The 18,438-nt window shown below is 42.0% G+C and overlaps 3 protein-coding genes across 6 annotated transcripts; 2 read left to right on the forward strand and 1 right to left on the reverse strand.

Annotated features, from left to right (window-relative positions):
- Positions 1-4,115: 4,115 nt before the first annotated feature.
- On the forward strand, positions 4,116-11,583 carry LOC114843233 (CTP synthase 1-like). The gene is made up of 18 exons (XM_029129583.3): positions 4,116-4,280; positions 4,990-5,170; positions 5,368-5,538; positions 5,633-5,733; positions 6,211-6,327; positions 6,405-6,488; positions 6,670-6,750; positions 7,113-7,264; positions 7,435-7,567; positions 7,776-7,864; positions 8,490-8,584; positions 9,060-9,122; positions 9,218-9,261; positions 9,341-9,437; positions 9,531-9,586; positions 9,746-9,842; positions 10,059-10,203; positions 10,648-11,583. Exons 2-18 carry the CDS (start codon positions 5,005-5,007, stop codon positions 10,721-10,723), a joined length of 1,767 nt encoding a protein of 588 aa, XP_028985416.1. The 5' UTR covers positions 4,116-4,280; positions 4,990-5,004; the 3' UTR covers positions 10,724-11,583.
- A 799-nt stretch (positions 11,584-12,382) lies between these two features.
- On the forward strand, positions 12,383-15,610 carry rab42b (RAB42, member RAS oncogene family). Its single transcript, XM_029129584.3, has 3 exons — positions 12,383-12,663; positions 12,800-13,046; positions 13,831-15,610. The coding sequence occupies exons 2-3, from the start codon at positions 12,829-12,831 to the stop codon at positions 14,276-14,278; spliced, it is 666 nt and encodes a 221-aa protein (XP_028985417.1). The 5' UTR covers positions 12,383-12,663; positions 12,800-12,828; the 3' UTR covers positions 14,279-15,610.
- On the reverse strand, positions 15,438-18,336 carry taf12 (TAF12 RNA polymerase II, TATA box binding protein (TBP)-associated factor). 4 transcript variants are annotated; one of them, XM_029129588.2, is made up of 6 exons: positions 18,198-18,336; positions 17,160-17,385; positions 16,857-16,934; positions 16,465-16,579; positions 15,941-16,029; positions 15,438-15,768 (listed from the first exon to the last, which is right to left on the reverse strand). In XM_029129588.2, exons 2-6 carry the CDS (start codon positions 17,238-17,240, stop codon positions 15,733-15,735), a joined length of 399 nt encoding a protein of 132 aa, XP_028985421.1. In that variant the 5' UTR covers positions 17,241-17,385; positions 18,198-18,336; the 3' UTR covers positions 15,438-15,732. The 4 variants fall into 4 exon arrangements, with proteins under 4 accessions (XP_028985421.1, XP_028985419.1, XP_028985420.1 ...); XM_029129586.3 differs by having other exon boundaries at positions 17,160-17,315; positions 18,198-18,293; XM_029129587.3 differs by having other exon boundaries at positions 18,083-18,241.
- Positions 18,337-18,438: the final 102 nt, after the last annotated feature.

Below are 18,438 nucleotides of genomic sequence, written 5' to 3' on the forward strand. Positions count from 1 at the left end.
TCTGATACGGCGCCGTGCCCTCAGTGTCCTGGACGTTGTAAGGGTCTTAAGATGGACTATTTTGAGGATCCACGCTGAAAATGATGCTAATTTAAGATGTAAAAGATGATTTATAACTGAGTGGCTTTAGGTAAAACTACAAAGTACAAAGGTATGGCTGCTGTTGCTAAAATCAGTATTTAAAACCCATATGTGTATTAAATAAATCACGCAAGGTTTTTATTACACAAATACCAAAACCCCCTCCTGACTTATCATCATTGCACCATCAAAAAACTCATCACAGGACATCTAATGGCGATCCTGGTCAAAGGCCACAACCCTAAGTGCCAGGGCTTGTTTGCACACTACACACATTGTTTATAATGGAATACATGGCTTGATGAATGAGCTCCCATGATCTTTCTCTCAGTGTCTCCATTGAGCGGTCATGTTCTCCTGAAGGGAGGCTCGCTGGAGAAAAAAGGGGGAGTGCATGCGTTTGAAATTAATCAATCCTTCTCATTTTCCCCCCTCTCCTTGTAGGCAGGCAGGGCCCTCCTGGGGGGGGGGGGGTCTGCAGCAGTGGGGAGGAGGGAAAACACACGACGGACGAGAGACATGAGGGGAGGATGGAACGAGGGTGATGGGGGTGGGGGGGAAGGTGCAGGAGGAAGTAGGTCAAAGGAAGCAGGAAGAACAGACGAGAGGAGGAGAGAGCAGGTGGCCACATGCTAAGAGCTGGGATGGGATGACAGCAGAGGATCATGGGATACGCTGGCCTCCATTCGTGCACACGGGCAGCTCGCAGATGACGGTGCAGCGGCACATCGGGCGCCGATCCAGAGGCTCGTCCCCCGTGGGAAGACGCTCTCCTTCACTCCGCCTGAGTGCCTCTCTCCAAAATCACTAAATTTCAATTTCCCTCCATTGTAGCCGCTGTCGTCTCTGCATTGTCATTCTTCATCCTGTGTTATCCAATAAACTCTCCCGCTCGCTGCCCTTCTTCACTGGCGCTCGTAATCAGATTAGCTCGGCTCCGAGTGGCAGGAGGAAAGAGCAACTCTGGGCCGACAACGCCCTCCAACTGACATTGTTTTCACGGTAACTTGTGGCTGAGGCAGCGAGCGGAGGGTGGTGGATGTCACGCTCCCACACACGCACGCATCCACGCAGCATAAACAGAGAATTAACTAGGTTTAGAGACGGGGACAACAAACCCCGAGTGTGGGTTTCCCCAGAGGTGTGACTGGAGTCGCTCTGAGAGACTATTGTTTGTCGACCTTGTTGTCGGGTGAGAGTCACTCGCTGTCGGTGAGTTTCTGTGAGGGCGCGCGCGCGAGAGTCGCTTGAGAACTTTCAGCGACGCCTCCGATTCCGTGGCAGCGACGAGGCCTGTTTGAATGATGGCCATGTGTTGATGTGTTAATGATGACTGATGCTCAACAGCACCTGGGCTCAAACTGTTGCCGTGGGACTCGATGAGTGTCATGAGCCATGTTTTGAAAAGTCATTTCGTGCTCATTGAAGCAAAACGTGCACGTTGGCTGGTTCAGCTTTTCTAGTGTGAGGGGGTCGTTTCCATTCTCTGTCTTTATAAATGAAATACCTTTGAAATGCCTTCAGGAACTCACAGCAGCTTCATTACATAACAATGTTTCACTGCTTTCTGGCATTTTATAACCAGATATGAAACTATTATAAGTGCATCCCCTTCACGGGGGCGTGTGAATGAGGCACCAGTCCAGTAAACAGCACACTGTTCTTTCCATCAGACCTGTTTCCTTCTCAGTGAAACGCTTCTGTCGTTCACGTGTGTGTTTTGACTCTGCTGCTGCTGCTCCACACCGATCATCATTTTATATGCTAATCACACGTCTAAACCTTCGCCACCACAGTCCCTGTTTATCCAGTCCAGCAAGCACACGAGCGGCCGTAATGAAACTAATTGCCGAAGAGCTCACTTGAGTGGTTGTGGGCCGCGTTGTGCCTTAAGAGCCATCTGTGTTCCCATCTTAAATCGATCCTGCACATTCCAAAAGTACAAGAGGACAGGGAACCACACCACTCCCATTCATAAATAATGTGCCTGGGGTGCGGGGGATGTGGGCTACTGTTTCTTTGTGTTTGTGTTTGAGCTGGGAGTGGGAGCTCTTCATCCCACTGCAGGTCTGGGGGAGTGAAGCAGCCAATGACACGTGACCCTGGTGCTATCAATCTTCACAGCTTTTTTTTTTCCTCTTCTTCATCTTTCCTGCACTGAGACCAAATTTAATGTGTCTTTCAGCTTGTAGACATTTTATCTTGTAGTTATTGTTGGGTATGACCCAGATCAGCAGCCACGTTATGTGAAAAGTGTAAAATAATAGTACCCAAAACATTTAAGAAACAGTGGTGAGAAATATATGTTCAGTTCAACAGGAAAACAGATTAACGAAGCAATATTTGTTATGACGTGAGATCAACAAATGCAGTAAATGAACAATCCGCTGCCGTTAAATGCGTACAGAGCTTTCAAAAAGCTAAATATAAACCTCCATAATTAACACGTTGCAGCTAAATGCTTTGAAAAAAATAATGATGAATTACAGTTTTCATTTAAATATTAGCTCTGGTAGCTGAATAATGGCACACAGACTCAGCGGCTTTGAAACACTTAAATGCTGCAGTTCATAATTACTCTGATAAGATCCTCATAAAAGTAAAGCTTAGCAATCCCTCCGTATTAAGAGTGCAGAATGTACATCTTGCTGCCTATTCCCATAAATATCCTGCAGTGCTATATGCGATGGTATAATAGCAGCAAAGTCAATCAATTTTGTATGAGCTCTGATATGATTGAGGTGGATAAATCAGGTCAGATCCATTTCCTGCCGTAGGAGACTTATAGCCTGAGGTTATTTTCAGTAAAGTTTCATTCACTCTTCAGGTCTTGGCAGAATCCTTCGGCTCCTTGTGGGCAATAAAAACAAGACTGACTGTCATTAAAAAACACAGGCTGTCACAGCAGACTTTGGCCCATTCAGACAAAATCAACACACTGGTATCGCATGACACATTAGACTTTCATATTTTGCCCACCAGTATGTTTACCAAAAGGTGAATCCTGAGGAATGGATTTGTCTCTGAATTGCCTTATTTTAGGAGTGACAGGGAGATGAGGGGAGCACAGTGCCTCTTCACGCGGGAGGTTAATGTGTGTCTTTGCTCACTTGTCAGATGTAATAGAAGGGAACAGCTTATAAAAATGAGGTGGCAGGGATGAGGTCTTTAATTAGATCACCATCATGAACAGAAATGAATTAGAATCACCACCCTCATTACCCATAGCAAAACTGGAGCAGTGCAACAGTGAATGCGTGAAGGGAAACTTTAATATCTCACAGACAGTGTTGCTGTATAAATAGCATTTTGAGGAACCAATGCTCCAATTTGCTGTGCATCACTATTCCAAAACGGAATCACTTAGGGTCCTCATGCATATGAGAAAATTAATCTTCATGTTGCTATATTTGACACCTCGCTACATAAATTCACTCGGCTTGTTATTAATCTCTTGCACGATAAAAGCTCAATTTAGCCTAGATTTATGCAACATGAGGCGACATAGTACTCACATGCCATCTAGTGGTCGGATGAGTTGTAAAAAAAGATAAAGTCACAGCAGGTAACAAAGAAAAATGTTAAAAAATAACCTATAAACTATTTTTTTAATTTTTGTTGTTATTAAAATATACATGTTGTGTGATTATATATATAAATATTTAATAAAAAAATAAAAATATATTTAAATGTAGCTTTGTTTATTACATATAATAATATATAATATATTAATATTATGATTGAAAAACCTGTCAGGGTAAACGTATAGAAATGTTATTTGGGTAAAAATATTTGTCATTTATTATTATTTGGTTCACTCTATTAAAAGGCGTTTGCATTGACCTTGAAATACTTTTTCAAGCCATTAAATGTGACGTCATAGTGGTTTAGCTGAAAAAAAATCTACCCTGAGTTCATCCTATCAAGCGCGCTGTCTGCTCAACCTAACGCATACATCTGATTGGTCGGTCCCGAGGCCTCAGCTCCGTCCAAAAGGCTGAGAGGAGGGAATTTAACCAATCGTGGAACAGGTCAAACCGGAAGTAGAGGCGCTGCGCTCTTGTGGATAATTCGGCGTTGCTTACACGTGTTTTCACTGCCGCAGGAACGTGGCGTTCAGTGCTTCGTAAACAGGGGAACATTTAGAAAGTTACCTCAACAAAACGTCAGTTGTTAACACGTTCTTGTAATCTCGTTAGGTAAGTTTGAGTTGATTTGATGACATCTGCCTAATGCGCCGGATTGCCATTTATTAAGCTACTCGATGATATATTACGTTATTACAGTAGAACAAATACAGTTAATACTAGCTTTGACTTAGTAGAAATTAATAGGCGAGTTTATTATATTCGTGTGAGTGTGTATCGACCTTGTTGGACTGATATGATCCAATAAAATCCCAGAAGTGTGCGCGATTATTGCGTTCCTGGCCTTTCCCGCCATTCAGTTTTGCGTGTTTTAAGATACCTCCTGTGTAATTTAAGCTGTGAACAACTTGTGACACACTCCGATAAGACGGCGTACTTTCCATTTTTCGCCGGTTCTCTCGGTCACCCTCGTTATGTGAAGTTTGTGTGTGGTTAATGTAAAGTCACCGAATGTAAACGCAGTTGTAGCTCCACCTCCACAAAGCAAACAGGAGTGTCTTACCAGCCTTCAAACTGCGTCTTAATGTATTCCGAAAGTAATATTGCATAAACTAAGTCTGTATGTAAATGCATTGTGTCTTACAGACAGTAGTCCCATAAACTAAAAGCATTTATATATTTAATATTAGTCATCTTGCCCAATCCTAGACATCAGCTCATGTTAATGCATCAGTTCTATTTTATGTGATTTAGCAGTTGGACATGATGGAAAAGCTTCTTCACAGTATTGTTATTTGACAGAATCTGTTCTCTGTGTCAGGCTTCTCGTACCAATATGAAGTACATCCTGGTCACGGGTGGTGTCATATCTGGTATTGGTAAGGGCATCATTGCCAGCAGCGTGGGAACAATCCTCAAGTCCTGCGGCCTTCACGTCACAGCCATCAAGATCGACCCGTATATCAACATAGATGCTGGCACCTTTTCACCGTATGAACATGGTGAGTGTTGGGCTGTACACTGGTTTTAGTGCTGTATCACCTACTGCTTTGTGCTGCAGTTAATATTTACCAGTGTGTTGTGTGGGAACATGAGCCTGAAGCAAGTTTCCATATGACAGGCATTTAGGGTGTGTGAAGCTGAACTTCTATTTATATTCCACTGTTGTTTCACCAACCTGCATGTCTGTGCTGTCTAGGCGAAGTCTATGTTCTTGACGATGGCGGCGAGGTCGATCTGGACTTGGGCAATTATGAGCGATTTCTGGACATCCGTCTGACCAGAGACAACAACCTCACTACTGGAAAGATTTATCAGTCTGTAATCAACAAGGAGAGGAGGGGAGACTACCTGGGCAAAACTGTACAAGGTGAGAGACTGGTGTATTTATTATTATAAAGCTTCTGTTAAACTAATATGCAATTTTAATAATTACATTCTTCTGTTTATTTCTGTTCTTCCAGTGGTCCCCCACATCACAGATGCCATCCAGGAATGGGTGATGAAACAGGCGAGGATTTCCGTGGATGACGATGGCATGGAGCCTCAAGTTTGTGTCATTGAGGTGAGGCATTCTCACTAATCACATGTCGGATGTTAGAACAAGTTTCTCATTGCTGCAAATCTTTTGCTCCAGTCTATGATCAGCAATCAGGAGACTTTTTCTAGTTTTCAGTGTAATTAGTAAAATGGTTGAAGTTATGGATCAGAAATTAATTGAAGCATATTGCCCTAATAAATAAATAAAAAATATTGGCACCTAGGAGAAACTGTAGAATCAAAATAAATTGGTATATCAGTGATGCAGAAAAGCAAAAGAAAAAATCAATGAGCTTAAAAACCTGTTTGGCTCTGGCTTCAATTGCAGGAAAGGTTCTGCATGTTTTACATGAAAACTGCTCTTAGTGTTTGTTTGACCGTGCATACTGCTGAAGTATAGCAAAAACGGGTAAACCCATTACCCAGCCCTTTGCAGCTCTTCATGCAGCATCCATCTAAACATGTGACGGTGTTATAGCTTATGCTGGTGTTGTGTCAACAGCTGGGAGGCACAGTGGGGGACATCGAGAGCATGCCCTTCATAGAGGCCTTCAGACAGTTCCAGTTCAAGGTGAAGAGGGAAAACTTCTGCAACATCCATGTCAGCTTGATACCACAGGTATGGTGCTCTGCTGTCTGTATCTGCATGACGTGCATGTGCCCCTTACAAGGTTTAATGTGCTTCTGTGTCCACAGCCCAATACCACTGGAGAGCAGAAAACGAAACCCACCCAGAACAGCATCAGAGAGCTGCGAGGCCTGGGCCTGTCTCCAGATTTGGTAACTAGATTTGCTTTGAAACTGCACAACATACTAAAGCAGCATGTTGAGTCTTTCTCTTTATGTCTAGCGAATGAAACTTAAATTTCCCTCTGGATTAATTTGATTGTCTAGACACTTATCCCATGATTAGTCAGAGTCTGTGCCCTGTTATTAATGTGTTTTTTCCCCCCATTGTCAGATTATGTGCCGCTGCACAACGCCTTTAGAAACAGCTGTCAAAGAGAAGATCTCCATGTTCTGTCATGTGGAGCCAACACAGGTGAATGCCGTTATGTTTTGTTGTGAAATTCAATTAATGTTAGACCACATTAATCATTAGTTCACTAAACGCTATAGGTAATTGTTGTTGGGATATTTTTTGTGTGTGTGTGTTCAGTGCTGGCTGGTTGGTTATGTGTTTGACCTTCTGTTGGAACATAAGTATAATGTGACTGAATTGAATCTGTAGTATTACATTTTTAAAGGTATTTCAGCAAACCCACAGCCTTGTTGTTTGCAGTTTTATTTTAATGGATAATTATTTATTCAAGGACGTGTGGAAGTTTAGACAAATTAAAATTGTTGTTTCTGAGCCCACTGATGGTTGAAGACTGAAATGACCCAGTCTGTAACTCTTTGCAGGTCATCTGTGTCCACGATGTGGCTTCGGTGTACAGGGTGCCACTGCTGCTGGAGGACCAGGGTGTTGTGAGCTACTTTTGTCAGCGGCTGAACCTCCCTGTGGAGATGAGGCCCAGAAAGATGCTCACAAAGTGGAAGGAGATGGCTGACCGGTGAGCAGCTTTCATGCCAGGATATAGACACAAAAATAATTTACCTTCCAGTTCAGTTCACATCCTCAGGCGTGGATTCGCTTGCAGCATGATGCAAATCAACTGGAGTTTGGTTCACTGTTTGAATTTCCACTCCTGATCAGTTCTGTCATTTGTTCTCCTCCTTTCAGAACCGACCGCCTCCTGGAGCATGTCTCCATAGCCCTAGTGGGAAAGTACACTAAATTATCCGACTCCTACACCTCGGTTATTAAGGCCCTAGAGCACTCAGCCCTCGCAATTAATCACAAGCTAGAGGTCAAGGTATTGAAACCATGCATGCTCCTATGCTTTGAGTATTTTTTTTTTCTTGCTGGCCTTGGCACCTCTGCCTTGTATTTTCATTAAAAAATTGTTACATGACACTAGTAGAACTGGAATCATTCCCTACATACGTGCCTGTATTTACAGCGTTTTTCCCCGGCGCTATGACATTGACGTATCTCCTTTGCTGTGTCTGCTGTTATTGTAGTACATAGATTCTGCAGACCTGGAAAGCACCACTCTGCAGGAGGAGCCAGTGAAATATCACGAGGCCTGGCAGAAGCTCTGCAGCTCTCAGTGAGTAGAGGCAACTCGCCGTAAGGCGGGAGAACGCGGGCGCCGGTGGGCTTGAATAACCCTGAAACTGCATCGCCCGTCAAAGTAACGTCTGCCACAGGATGGCAGTAGTGTGCCGTCATGCCTGGTGGTTAAAGCAACTTGTATTCATGCAGTAACAAAGGCAATGTTGGCATCAAGGCTGTGGATTGTCTTTGTGCAAATGATGGGAATTGTTTTAAGGTTTTCTTGGTTTTAATTTAAGAAATGCTTTTTGGGTGACTAGTTGGGTTTGAAGCAGACAGTGACTAAAATAACAATTAGAAGGAAGTCTGATTTTAGATTCACTACATTATATACTAGTAAAAGTTAAATGAAGTTAAGTGGCAACTTAGTTCAGTAGCCGTATGTTGTTGAATAAGTCTTCATATTCATGAATGTTCATTAATAAAACTACCTGCAGATGAGCAGGTGATCTGAGAAGACAGCGAGTAAAAGATCCGTCTCAGGAGAAATGCACGGTTTAGAGTGACAATTTCTTTGTGTAGCGTGTTATAAACTCCACTATTCAGACTCCAAATATTTAAGATAACTGGGTCTTCATTATTGGATGAATGAAGACATCTCTCTTTTCTCCTGCCTGCAGTGCTGTGCTGGTGCCAGGAGGTTTTGGAGTGAGAGGCACAGAAGGCAAGATACAGGCTATTAACTGGGCAAGGAAACAGAATAAGCCTTTCCTGGGTAAGAGACACTCAAAACGGGGTGGCCTCATGTTTGCCTTTTCCTTCATTATAGAATTCTGTAAGATGAAGAGGAAGCCCGAACAAAAAGCCTTGTAAGAATCTAGAGCGCTGGACAAGCGTGAAAATGGAAAGACAAATGAGATTCACATACCCACTTTATCCATATGTATATTGTGCTTGTGCAATCAGTTACTTTTTACTGTGTTTTATACTTGTATATTCTCCAGAGCCAGGTGTTAAAATTTGTCTCGCTTGATTTAAACATTCTTACATAACCTTGAGCGATTGGTCAGACTTGAAATTGTAAAGCAAAAAAGGATTCCAGAGCAGGCACATTTTAATAATAATGCCACTACTGTAGCGTTGGCCCTTTTAAGTGGTTCACGCAATGGGGATCTTGTTCTGCCTTTTATTTATGAGTCCTCCAAGTAGCGCTCATTATACAAGAATCCCGCTGGTCTTGTTTTGTGCAGGAGTGTGTTTGGGCATGCAGCTGGCAGTGTGCGAGTTCGCCCGGAATGTTCTCGGATGGGCAGGTGAGTAATTGCACAGGGTTTCTTTTTAAATAATAACCTTAGAAATGTGTGAAAGTTGATTTAGACTTTAATGGGTCCCTCTTATTTTTTTATAGATGCAAACTCCACAGAATTTAACCCAGAATCCAAACACCCTGTGGTATGACGTTTTTTCTTTTGTGTTCATATCGATATTCACTGGAATATTTTCATCTTAAAAGCTTTGTAATGATTGACAGGTGATTGATATGCCAGAGCACAACCCAGGGCAGATGGGCGGGACGATGAGGTTGGGGAAGAGGCGGACAATTTTCAAATCCAGCACCAGTGTTCTGAGTATGTGTCCTCTCGAAATGCAGCAATGCTCTATATGAATGTTTCAGTTGTTCCAACAGCTGGGGTTTAATAACGGGGATGTTATTCCTCCAGGAAAACTATATGGAAACGTGGAATATGTAGAGGAGCGGCACAGACACCGGTTTGAGGTAGAGACTTTTTTTTTTTTTTTTTATCTTGGGGGAATTCAAACTGTTTTAGTGGATAATACATGTTTACTCTAAAGTGTCACCACAGGGGCCTCATTCTTCAATTATTCTGCAATAACCCCTCTAGCCTGAATAGCTAACCCCCTCCTCTCCATTCAGGTGAATCCTGAGCTGAAGCACCACTTTGAGGAAAAGGGTCTTCAGTTTGTTGGTCAGGATGTGGAAGGAGAGCGAATGGAGGTCATTGAATTGGAGGGTGAGTGGAAAGTGTTGCTGACTATAAGCATCTGCACGGTGCTGCTGATAAATATGAGCTGTCTCTTAAACATGCTTAGCTTCAAATACTTCCGTTGTGATGTATAGCATAAATATTTTACCCACAGGCTTGCTGGAGTGAATGATACTAAAGCTAGCGGAGGTCAGAATATCTTGACTAAGCCATTCGTCTTGGTTTTTTTGCCTTTTGTTTCAGACCACTGTTATTTTGTTGGCGTGCAGTACCATCCTGAGTTCACATCCAGACCCATCAAACCTTCCCCACCTTACTTCGGCCTCCTGCTAGCGGCTGCAGGGAAACTGCAGAGCTTCCTGAGCAAGGGCTGTCGTCTTTCTCCTCGGTAGGCTCCGGCGCAGGGCAGGGTTATCATACAAGTCAAGAAAGTAAAAGACAAAGGCAGAAGCAATCAAAACTAAACTACTACCAGTACTTGGGCTCAATTGTACCTATTATTAGGTTGTTTGACTGGGCACAGTTCTACAGAAGCATTTTGTTTCATGTTTTGTTCTAACTTTTTGAACTAATAGCTTTAAAGTTGCAACCTGCTCTTTAATACTTCTGTGCATAATTAAATTAATTACTCAAACTGTCTTTGTTAATGTGTAATGTAAATTGCCTTTTGCAGGTGTAGTAATATTCAGCGCTGTAGTTTACTAATGCAGTATGGTGGTATGAAATGAGCCTTGGCATTGACAACACACTCCCAGCTGCACCTGCAGTTAAATTAAAGCCACTTTAATGCTAAACGACATCCACTGAAATGTGTTCTCCTCTGTGGTTGCAGGGACACGTACAGTGACCGCAGTGGCAGCAGCTCTCCTGAGATGGAGATCTCAGAGCTGAAGTTCCTCTCTTTGTAGGTGTAAATGAATTCAAGGCCCAGAAGAAAATCTGCTCTGCCCTGAACTGCCCCCTCAAAACCAAAACATGCGGTGAACTGTTTTGACTCAATCTTTGGTGAACTTCTTAATGGTTTTAATCATGCAATGGACGTTCTTAAAATTAACTCTGGTGTGTTAGAGTTGCTCCTATAACCAAAAGCAAAGATGAAAATATTTATGGAAGTGTTGTAAGGAATGATGTGGGGTTTGTGAAAGGGAGAAGAGTCAGGGTGAAATATTAAAAGGACTTTGGGGGTCGTGAGGTCAGGGTCTGTCCATCCAGATACTGGAAAAACCAGCGTGTGAAAACTTTAAATTTGATCCTATTTGAATTGCTTGTTCCTTATTTTATGTTTTTCTTTTAGATTTCATGCCAACGCTAGAACACTCATTCAGCATTTCTACACACAAAGAGGCCAAGGTGCCACATTGTTTATGAAATCATAATTTGATTCTGTAGTATTTGCAGATCCATGCAACTCAGTGCTGCTGCTACTTTTTTATTCCTCCTACCTAAACGACCTTATCCATTACATAACTTATATTCTTGAGAAAACAACTCTATTGCCTGTTGCAGCCATACGTGACCCAAAACTAGAATAAGATGCACCGATGCACGGTCCTCTTTAAGTGAAGCAGAGTCAACTGTACGTATGAAAACTTGGTCCTAAACGATATCTGTCACTTTGAATTCATAACTCTCTCTACAGGTAACTTATTGATGTGCATCCTTGCATTCTCTGTTCCTTTGTATTAAAGTCATGCTTTGGTTTTTATATTTATGGAGCACAACTATGACGTGATGTGGCACTGTTCTGAATAAATGCATCTCGTGACAATCTGGTGCCTTATTTCACTGGATGAATCATAATAGTAGCTTCTGCATTTCACTGGTGAATGGTGGCAGAAGTCAACGTTTGTTTATGTTTTTACATTCTGCATTCATTCTGGCTGCTGCAAAACATGTTTGCTGGATATATTTCATTCAGTGTTTTGTTTCGCAGCCCTGTATTTCACAAAAATGTAGCCCCCACAACAAATTACACTGTCAGATGTTCAAATCAGAGGGAAATTTCCCCCAAAGTAAAACTGTTGATAAAAGTCTGAAGCCTCTTGCAGCCCCTTGAGATTGTAATAATCACTACATCTTACACATCAAAACACTGTAATTAACTTCCATTGGTTTTGCAGGAACATCAGAGCCTTATTATTGCACTTTAATTTTGAATGCTTTAAGTTGTAAAGTTTATGCTGCTGCGTGTGTCCATGAGGTCATTGCTAAATATTAGTACATGGAACTTGCATGTGTAAATATAGCAACCAACCACCCAGCAGATGTATTTGAATTTCCTGGCGCCTCTGGGGACATCAGCCCATAATTGTTAGTAACTTCCCTTTTTAAGTGGCAATGTTCACTGTATAGTCACTGCCATAAAGTATTAAAACCCGGCAGAAGCCATCGATCATCTTCACTTTTATGATTTTTAGTGATGACATTAAGGTTTGAAACTAGAATCCTTTTCTTTGCATTGTGTGAAGTTCAGCAACTGTTTCCTTTGAACCCTCCCTCTTTGCTGCCGCCGTCTGACCCTCCCTCCCTTCCTACAGTCACCCACCCCACGTCCTCCTACTCAGCTCCTCCTTTGCTCAAGTATCAACAGGCAAACCGACCGGTCCACACCTCTGCACAGCTCAGCTCATCTACTCTTATAGGACTCATTTATCTTCGTAGCTGCTCCAGTGAAGGATTTCAGGAGCTACTATGGGAAGGAGGCCAAGGGACTTGAGCAACCGCCATCAAAGGAAAGAAGTGTGGGATGACCGCGGCTGCAAGTTGCACTACTTGCTGTGAGATTAGTAAGGAGTGGCTGCTGTGTTTGTTTCTCAGCATTCAGCACGTCAAACAAAGGAGCTACCTGGTAGGAAGCTGTCGTCCAAACTCTCATGGCACCGTCTTGGCTCTTCATTCCACTTTAACCTCTCCTTAAAACTACTTTTAAAACTCCTACACTGCTTATCTTTACTCTTTCACTGTGTCCAAACACTTCTCTGTAGCTGCACAACTGCTGTCACCACCAGCAACGATGGACCTGACTTTGTGGCAGTACCAGTTCAGGATCATCATGCTGGGGGACTCCACGGTAGGCAAATCCTCGCTGCTCAAGCGCTACACCGAGGACTTGTTCCTGGAGTCCCTGAACCAGACGGTGGGTGTGGACTTCTACGTTCACTTTGTGGAGGTGGAGCCAGAGGTCCGTGTCAAACTCCAGTTCTGGGACACAGCTGGACAGGAGAGGTTCAGGTGAGGCTGAACCCGTCCCATGGTTTCTCTAGAATAGTCCTTAGGCCTCAGGGTTATTTTTTTACCTAATCAAAAAAGTATGTGTATAAAAAAGGATACAAAAACTCTTCTGATAAATACTTTAAGTTCCTGGTGTATATGCAAACACTTGCCAAACACTGCTTAATCCCTGTACACAAGATCTATTCATTCTGCTTTTAGTTACAACCGTATATCCATCCTTTCACCCACATAAAATCAGAGATGCTGTATGTGTAGTACTTATAATGCTTCTCCATACTCAGCATATTTATTGGGAAAACAAACTAGGAGCAGCATGTTTCCCCGTCTCAAAATTCATTATTTGAGTTCTCCAGTTGAATGAACTGTAGCAAATTGCAAACTGTGCCTGCTTGTGTTTACCTTTTCTCTCTGTGGTATCTGAAGCCGGCTAATCCCACGAGTCAGCTAAAAGCTGTGGCAAATCACGTTTGTTTTCATAAAGAAGCGTTTTAATGAAGAAGCCAGTTTCCACCAACTGCCAGCGGAAGGATTCGTTACCGAGCTTTTCCTTCCTCGCCTTTATGAAAGTTTCATGGTTTTAGTGTGAAAGTAGTCAGTTTCTTACACAGAGGCAGACTCGGTCAATCTGCTTATCTGAAAACAGCTCAGAGAATCAGCTGAGTGTTTGTTCCCTGGAACAGGCAATAAGATGGTAGCAAAGTCTGAACTCTGCATGGCCCGGTGTGGGTTTAGGGAGGTTTTGCCAAGAAATATTACCATCTTCCTTTCTCTCCTGTTTCAGATCAGTGACTCGCTCGTACTATCGCAATTCAGTGGGCGGCCTCCTGGTGTTCGACATAACCAACCTGGCCTCCTTCAACCACATCAAGGAGTGGCACGCTGAGGTGTGTGAACGGGTTCGACCGCATAGGGTTCTGTTTGTCCTGGTGGGCCACAAGAGTGACCAGGAGGCTCAGGGGGAAAGGGTGGTGAGTCGGGAGGAGGCCCAGAGACTGGCCGCTCAGTTGGGGGTGTCCTACGTGGAGGCGTCCGCCAAGACGGGCCACGGGGTGACGCAGGCCTTCGAGCTGCTCGCGCAGCAGATCTACCAGGGTCTCCTGAGCGGGGAGATCCAGCTGCAGGAGGGCTGGGATGGAGTCAAGTGCACCTCCCCACAGGCGCTGCAGTTACACAGGGACAGTGTGGCTCAGCCCAGCCCGGCCCCCCTGAAAAAGAAGTGCTGTGGTTAAACTGTGGACTGGGCCCCACGGAATCCGATTTACTGTAACACGCGATTTTCAGCAAAAATACAGTTTTTGCATGCTTGATGTGAAGATATATTTGTACCTGTTTAGCATTGTATACAACTGATTCATTAAAGTTCCTATGAGGGACTGTAATGACTAACAGGTCTGTAAGATGAGACTTTGTCAGCTGAATCCTAGCTTCCACCTACTGATTGTGAAACCTATTCTGGAAATCTAACTCACGACCTTTGCACGTCTGCACTGTGTACATCATTAGTTTCTTTTCTTTAACATTTTAATGTGTCCACACTAACGTACTGTATAACTTATGCCTTGTAGGAAAAAAAAGCTGTAGAATACTTTGGAAAGTGGAGGTGGAAAAGCTTTTGCCACTGCAGGAATGCTGATTTTTTTGTCTGTGTTGCTGCATGCGTCTTTAATTGGCGGCAGTGAAGGTGCAGAGTTCTGTGTTTGAGATTCAGTGCATGACTTCCAGCGTTTGTGAATTAATCTTTAGGGTCTGAGTAGTTGTCTAGAAAAGGCTTCACCAATAATTACAAAGCATCCTGTGAGTGATTGTTTTCAGGTGCTGTTGCTGTTATTAATTAAATGAACACTCAAGGGCGCTTTTGGATTTTACTTGTTTGAGATGTTAGGAGTTTTCTATGCCCATGATGAATTCTCCTATCTCCTGTTTTTCTACACCGATGCAGACATTTTACTAAAACATTGTTTAAACATTGGCTGACACACTTTTACCAGTCAGCCTGTGTGATTGATACATGTAGATTTCAATTGTTTTGCCTCCATATGACCTTTCAGATCTGTGATTTTAATGTAGCATGTACAGTAATGTGGAAAGGTTATCTAGCCTCAGCTTAAACAAATCATTTTATAACTTTTAGTGATCTCTAAACATCTAAACATGTAAACACAAAATGTACAAACTAAATTCAAAAAAAGCTGTATTTCTTGCCAACATTTGTAGTTGGTTCTATAAATTATCTTTGTTTATAACAAAAGTATAAAACAGCAACAGTAGCTTCAATACATAAACAGTTCTGATTGTCCAAGGTTTCTAGGTCAGCACAATACTTGTTAAGAGGCAGAATAATGTGCAACATCACATCCAAAACTAAAAAAGCAAAAGGCACAATGGTAATAATCTATAGGAAGCATTCCAGTAAATCTTTATTGGCAAAATTGCAATTAGAGTTTTACCAGGGTTAGCTCAGTGGCAACAGAACAGAGTCTGATACAATGCACGTTGTTGATTTACGACTGGTGAAAAACTCAAATGTAATGGAGACATGACAATAAAATGCTGTTCAAATATCCCCACCCAAACCATAGAGTCTTCCTTTATTCAAAAAAAAGAAACAAAAAACAACACCAACAAGAAAAACAGACATCAAAGGAAATACAGACTTGGTACTACATGTTTGTGTACAGTCTTGCTACTTTTTGGTTGTCTTGCGAATCAGCGCCATTCTCTGAAAGAAGAAGAAAAAACCATTGTGCTGCATTGTTCATTTCAACACAAAACAAATCAATAACATTGATGAAAATAATCAACAGCTGTCACGTTTCTCAAACATCTGCACAAATGTGAACCATTAACAGGGCCTGTACAAATGTCCAACAGAAACAATGTGTAATGCTCACCTGTTTGTGAGCCTCTGTGGTGCAAGCCTTCTTGAACGGCCTAATCTCATCTGAGCCGTAACCAGGAATCCACATGTTCCACTGGCGTTCTGAGAAACGGCATTAAACAAAATCAGAATGGTTCAACAAGTACTAAAACCACTTGGCACATTGAGAGACATCAAATATTTTAGAACAACGTTTGCTATTAGACCCATCATTATCTGGGAAGTTACTCAGTCTATCCACAGAATGCCATATTTTAATTTACCATCTCATTATTAAACATGGTTCTATGGTGTTAGGGCTTAAATTTTATAATCATTGCAACTTGTATGACAGAAGTGTTAATAAATACTCAAGTACTACAGCTTGGATTATTGTTGGAAAAAGAACCCATTTTGTCAGACTTCCAACTCCCCAGTTTTGCGGAATGTACTGAATGTGAACGTGTTCGGTAAATGCAATGAATGAATACCCATTTGCTCAGTAACTCTGGACTGACTGATACCACAATAAGTTGATGTTGTTCACCAGCAACGCACCAAGATGTAACTGGACATCCTTCACCTCCAACGTGTTGGACTTGCGATGGCGCGCCAATTGACAGGCTGCTGTGACTACACTCTCTATGAAGTCATCTGCAATTTGTAGCAGCATCTGAGGTGGAAAAAAAAAGTAAAAGCCATCAATCAAGTTTAGGAAAGAAAAACAAAATTTTACAATGGCCGTAAAGTCCCCCAGCTATTCACATCATTTATCATGCAGCCAAGCTTTCAAGAAAGAATAATGTTTCCAAATGATGGATGTGGCGGTACGTTAGGGAAGCTTTAGAGCAACAACAGCATGCAAAATGCAAGTAATAAGCCTGGCTGCTTGAATTCCTCTATTTCTATAAACTACATTATATGAAGCTGCAATTAAACCAAACACAGACCTCCTCAACGTCTTCATCCAGCTGCTCATTTGGATCAATCTCTCTCACCAGGTCCTGCAGTTTCTTCTTAGTAAGCACCTGAAAAGACGCCACAGGAATTGAGTCTGTCTCTTCTAAACTGTCAAATTCAATATGCAGAGTGTACTCCTGACCAACAGGCCTATTTTATTTTTTTAATTATTTAGACTAGCCCCTATAACCCTTTATAAAATATAATACACACAAAAATGTTTTGTTTAAAATCAGACACACACACACACACACACAGTTATTTTTAAGTTTGGTAATTATCAATGGACTGACCTGAGATCCTTCAGGACTACTTCTGCCAGCGGGACCAGCGGCTGTTAAGATCTTAACAGCTGTTGTGGTGCTGTTTGCCATATTGGTGACTACAGGAGGAGTTGAAGGGCTCTGGAGTTCCACAGGAGGCGAAACTGTTGTGTCCTGCTTCGGTCTCTATGAGTGATAGTCCAAGAAGGGCAGAGGTGTGATGGGTAATGTTTTTACAGGGACCACGTCTGTAAACCTAAAATAAAAAGTCAGATTTAGTTAGTAAATAAGTATATACTTAGTAATGTAATTATCAATAACAATCTGTAGGTAACCACTGCTTCTTTAAACTTTAATTCTTGGTAATGTTTTGAAAACCACCATTTAAAAACGTTTTCTTTATTCTGTCGATACCCTTTAAAACTGCGGTGAAACGTTTAATTGTCTGGACGATTAAACATTCTATTCACTGAAAAACGAACATGCCGAATCAAAACAAAGCTATGGGCCCCAGATAGTAAACATTAGCCTGCAACAGTAACATTTTTTCTACTTTAAGTTAAAGCAAATTATCAGTTGAGCGGTGAGTGGGTTAAAGTATTACAGTTTAAAATATTAAAAATCATGGGGTTCAACGAACTTTTACACACAAATTATCCGTGAACCTAGTGTTTACTGCTAACTAGCAGCGGGAACATTAGCGTTAGGATAGCTACACACTAAAACCGAAAGCAGCGTTAAAAGACCAAATCAAAATACTACGATTACCGGGTGAATAAAACCGAAACTAATTGACACGTAACAAAACATTTAATAAAGTAAAAATACCGACATTGTGATGCGAACAATAGTACCGTCTGACGTTAGCCGAGTAGGCTAACTTAGCAGCTAACGCAGCGTTTTCACTTTCTATACTATAGATTTTGAATTTACGCGTTATATTATCAACCTACCGTATTAAACAAACTCTATCTCTCCATGTTGTGGTATAATAGCAGCGACAATGTTCGACTTTGATGCAAAAAATAGATGTTTTCAGGATGATTCTGCACCGCTACAAAAACCTACCGCAGATATATTTCCGGTGTTTCCGGGCTTTAGGTTACGTCCACTTCCTGTGGCAATACGTCGCCTCGACTCTGCCACCATTCGGACATTTTGTAGAACTACACCAGATTTCATGTAGCGGATGGACTCGTTCCCAACAAGTTCCACATCTATAGGAATTAATTCTGTTTTTCAGTTTAAACGTTTATTGATTTAAAAATAAATGCTTTATAGTCATCATAAGGTTTAATATAAAAACGAA

The sequence above is a fragment of the Betta splendens genome, chromosome 16, assembly GCF_900634795.4.
Source record: "Betta splendens chromosome 16, fBetSpl5.4, whole genome shotgun sequence".
NCBI classification, from domain to species: Eukaryota; Metazoa; Chordata; class Actinopteri; order Anabantiformes; family Osphronemidae; genus Betta; species Betta splendens.

What these genes read in the sequence shown, in the direction of transcription:
- taf12 (XM_029129586.3), bottom strand. Translation starts at nt 18,278, where the DNA reads ATGGTGGCAGAGTCGAGGCGACGTATTGCCACAGGAAGTGGACGTAAC. An exon ending in ACACCGGAAATATATCTGCG is followed by an intron (nt 17,316 to 18,197) that starts GTAGGTTTTTGT and finishes TATCACTCATAG; the next exon opens with AGACCGAAGCAGGACACAAC. An exon ending in GGATGTCCAGTTACATCTTG is followed by an intron (nt 16,030 to 16,464) that starts GTGCGTTGCTGG and finishes GCCGTTTCTCAG; the next exon opens with AACGCCAGTGGAACATGTGG.
- LOC114843233 (XM_029129583.3), top strand. Translation starts at nt 5,005, where the DNA reads ATGAAGTACATCCTGGTCACGGGTGGTGTCATATCTGGTATTGGTAAG. An exon ending in CTTTTCACCGTATGAACATG is followed by an intron (nt 5,171 to 5,367) that starts GTGAGTGTTGGG and finishes TGTGCTGTCTAG; the next exon opens with GCGAAGTCTATGTTCTTGAC. An exon ending in CAGAAGCTCTGCAGCTCTCA is followed by an intron (nt 7,865 to 8,489) that starts GTGAGTAGAGGC and finishes TCCTGCCTGCAG; the next exon opens with TGCTGTGCTGGTGCCAGGAG.
- rab42b (XM_029129584.3), top strand. Translation starts at nt 12,829, where the DNA reads ATGGACCTGACTTTGTGGCAGTACCAGTTCAGGATCATCATGCTGGGG. An exon ending in GCTGGACAGGAGAGGTTCAG is followed by an intron (nt 13,047 to 13,830) that starts GTGAGGCTGAAC and finishes CTCCTGTTTCAG; the next exon opens with ATCAGTGACTCGCTCGTACT.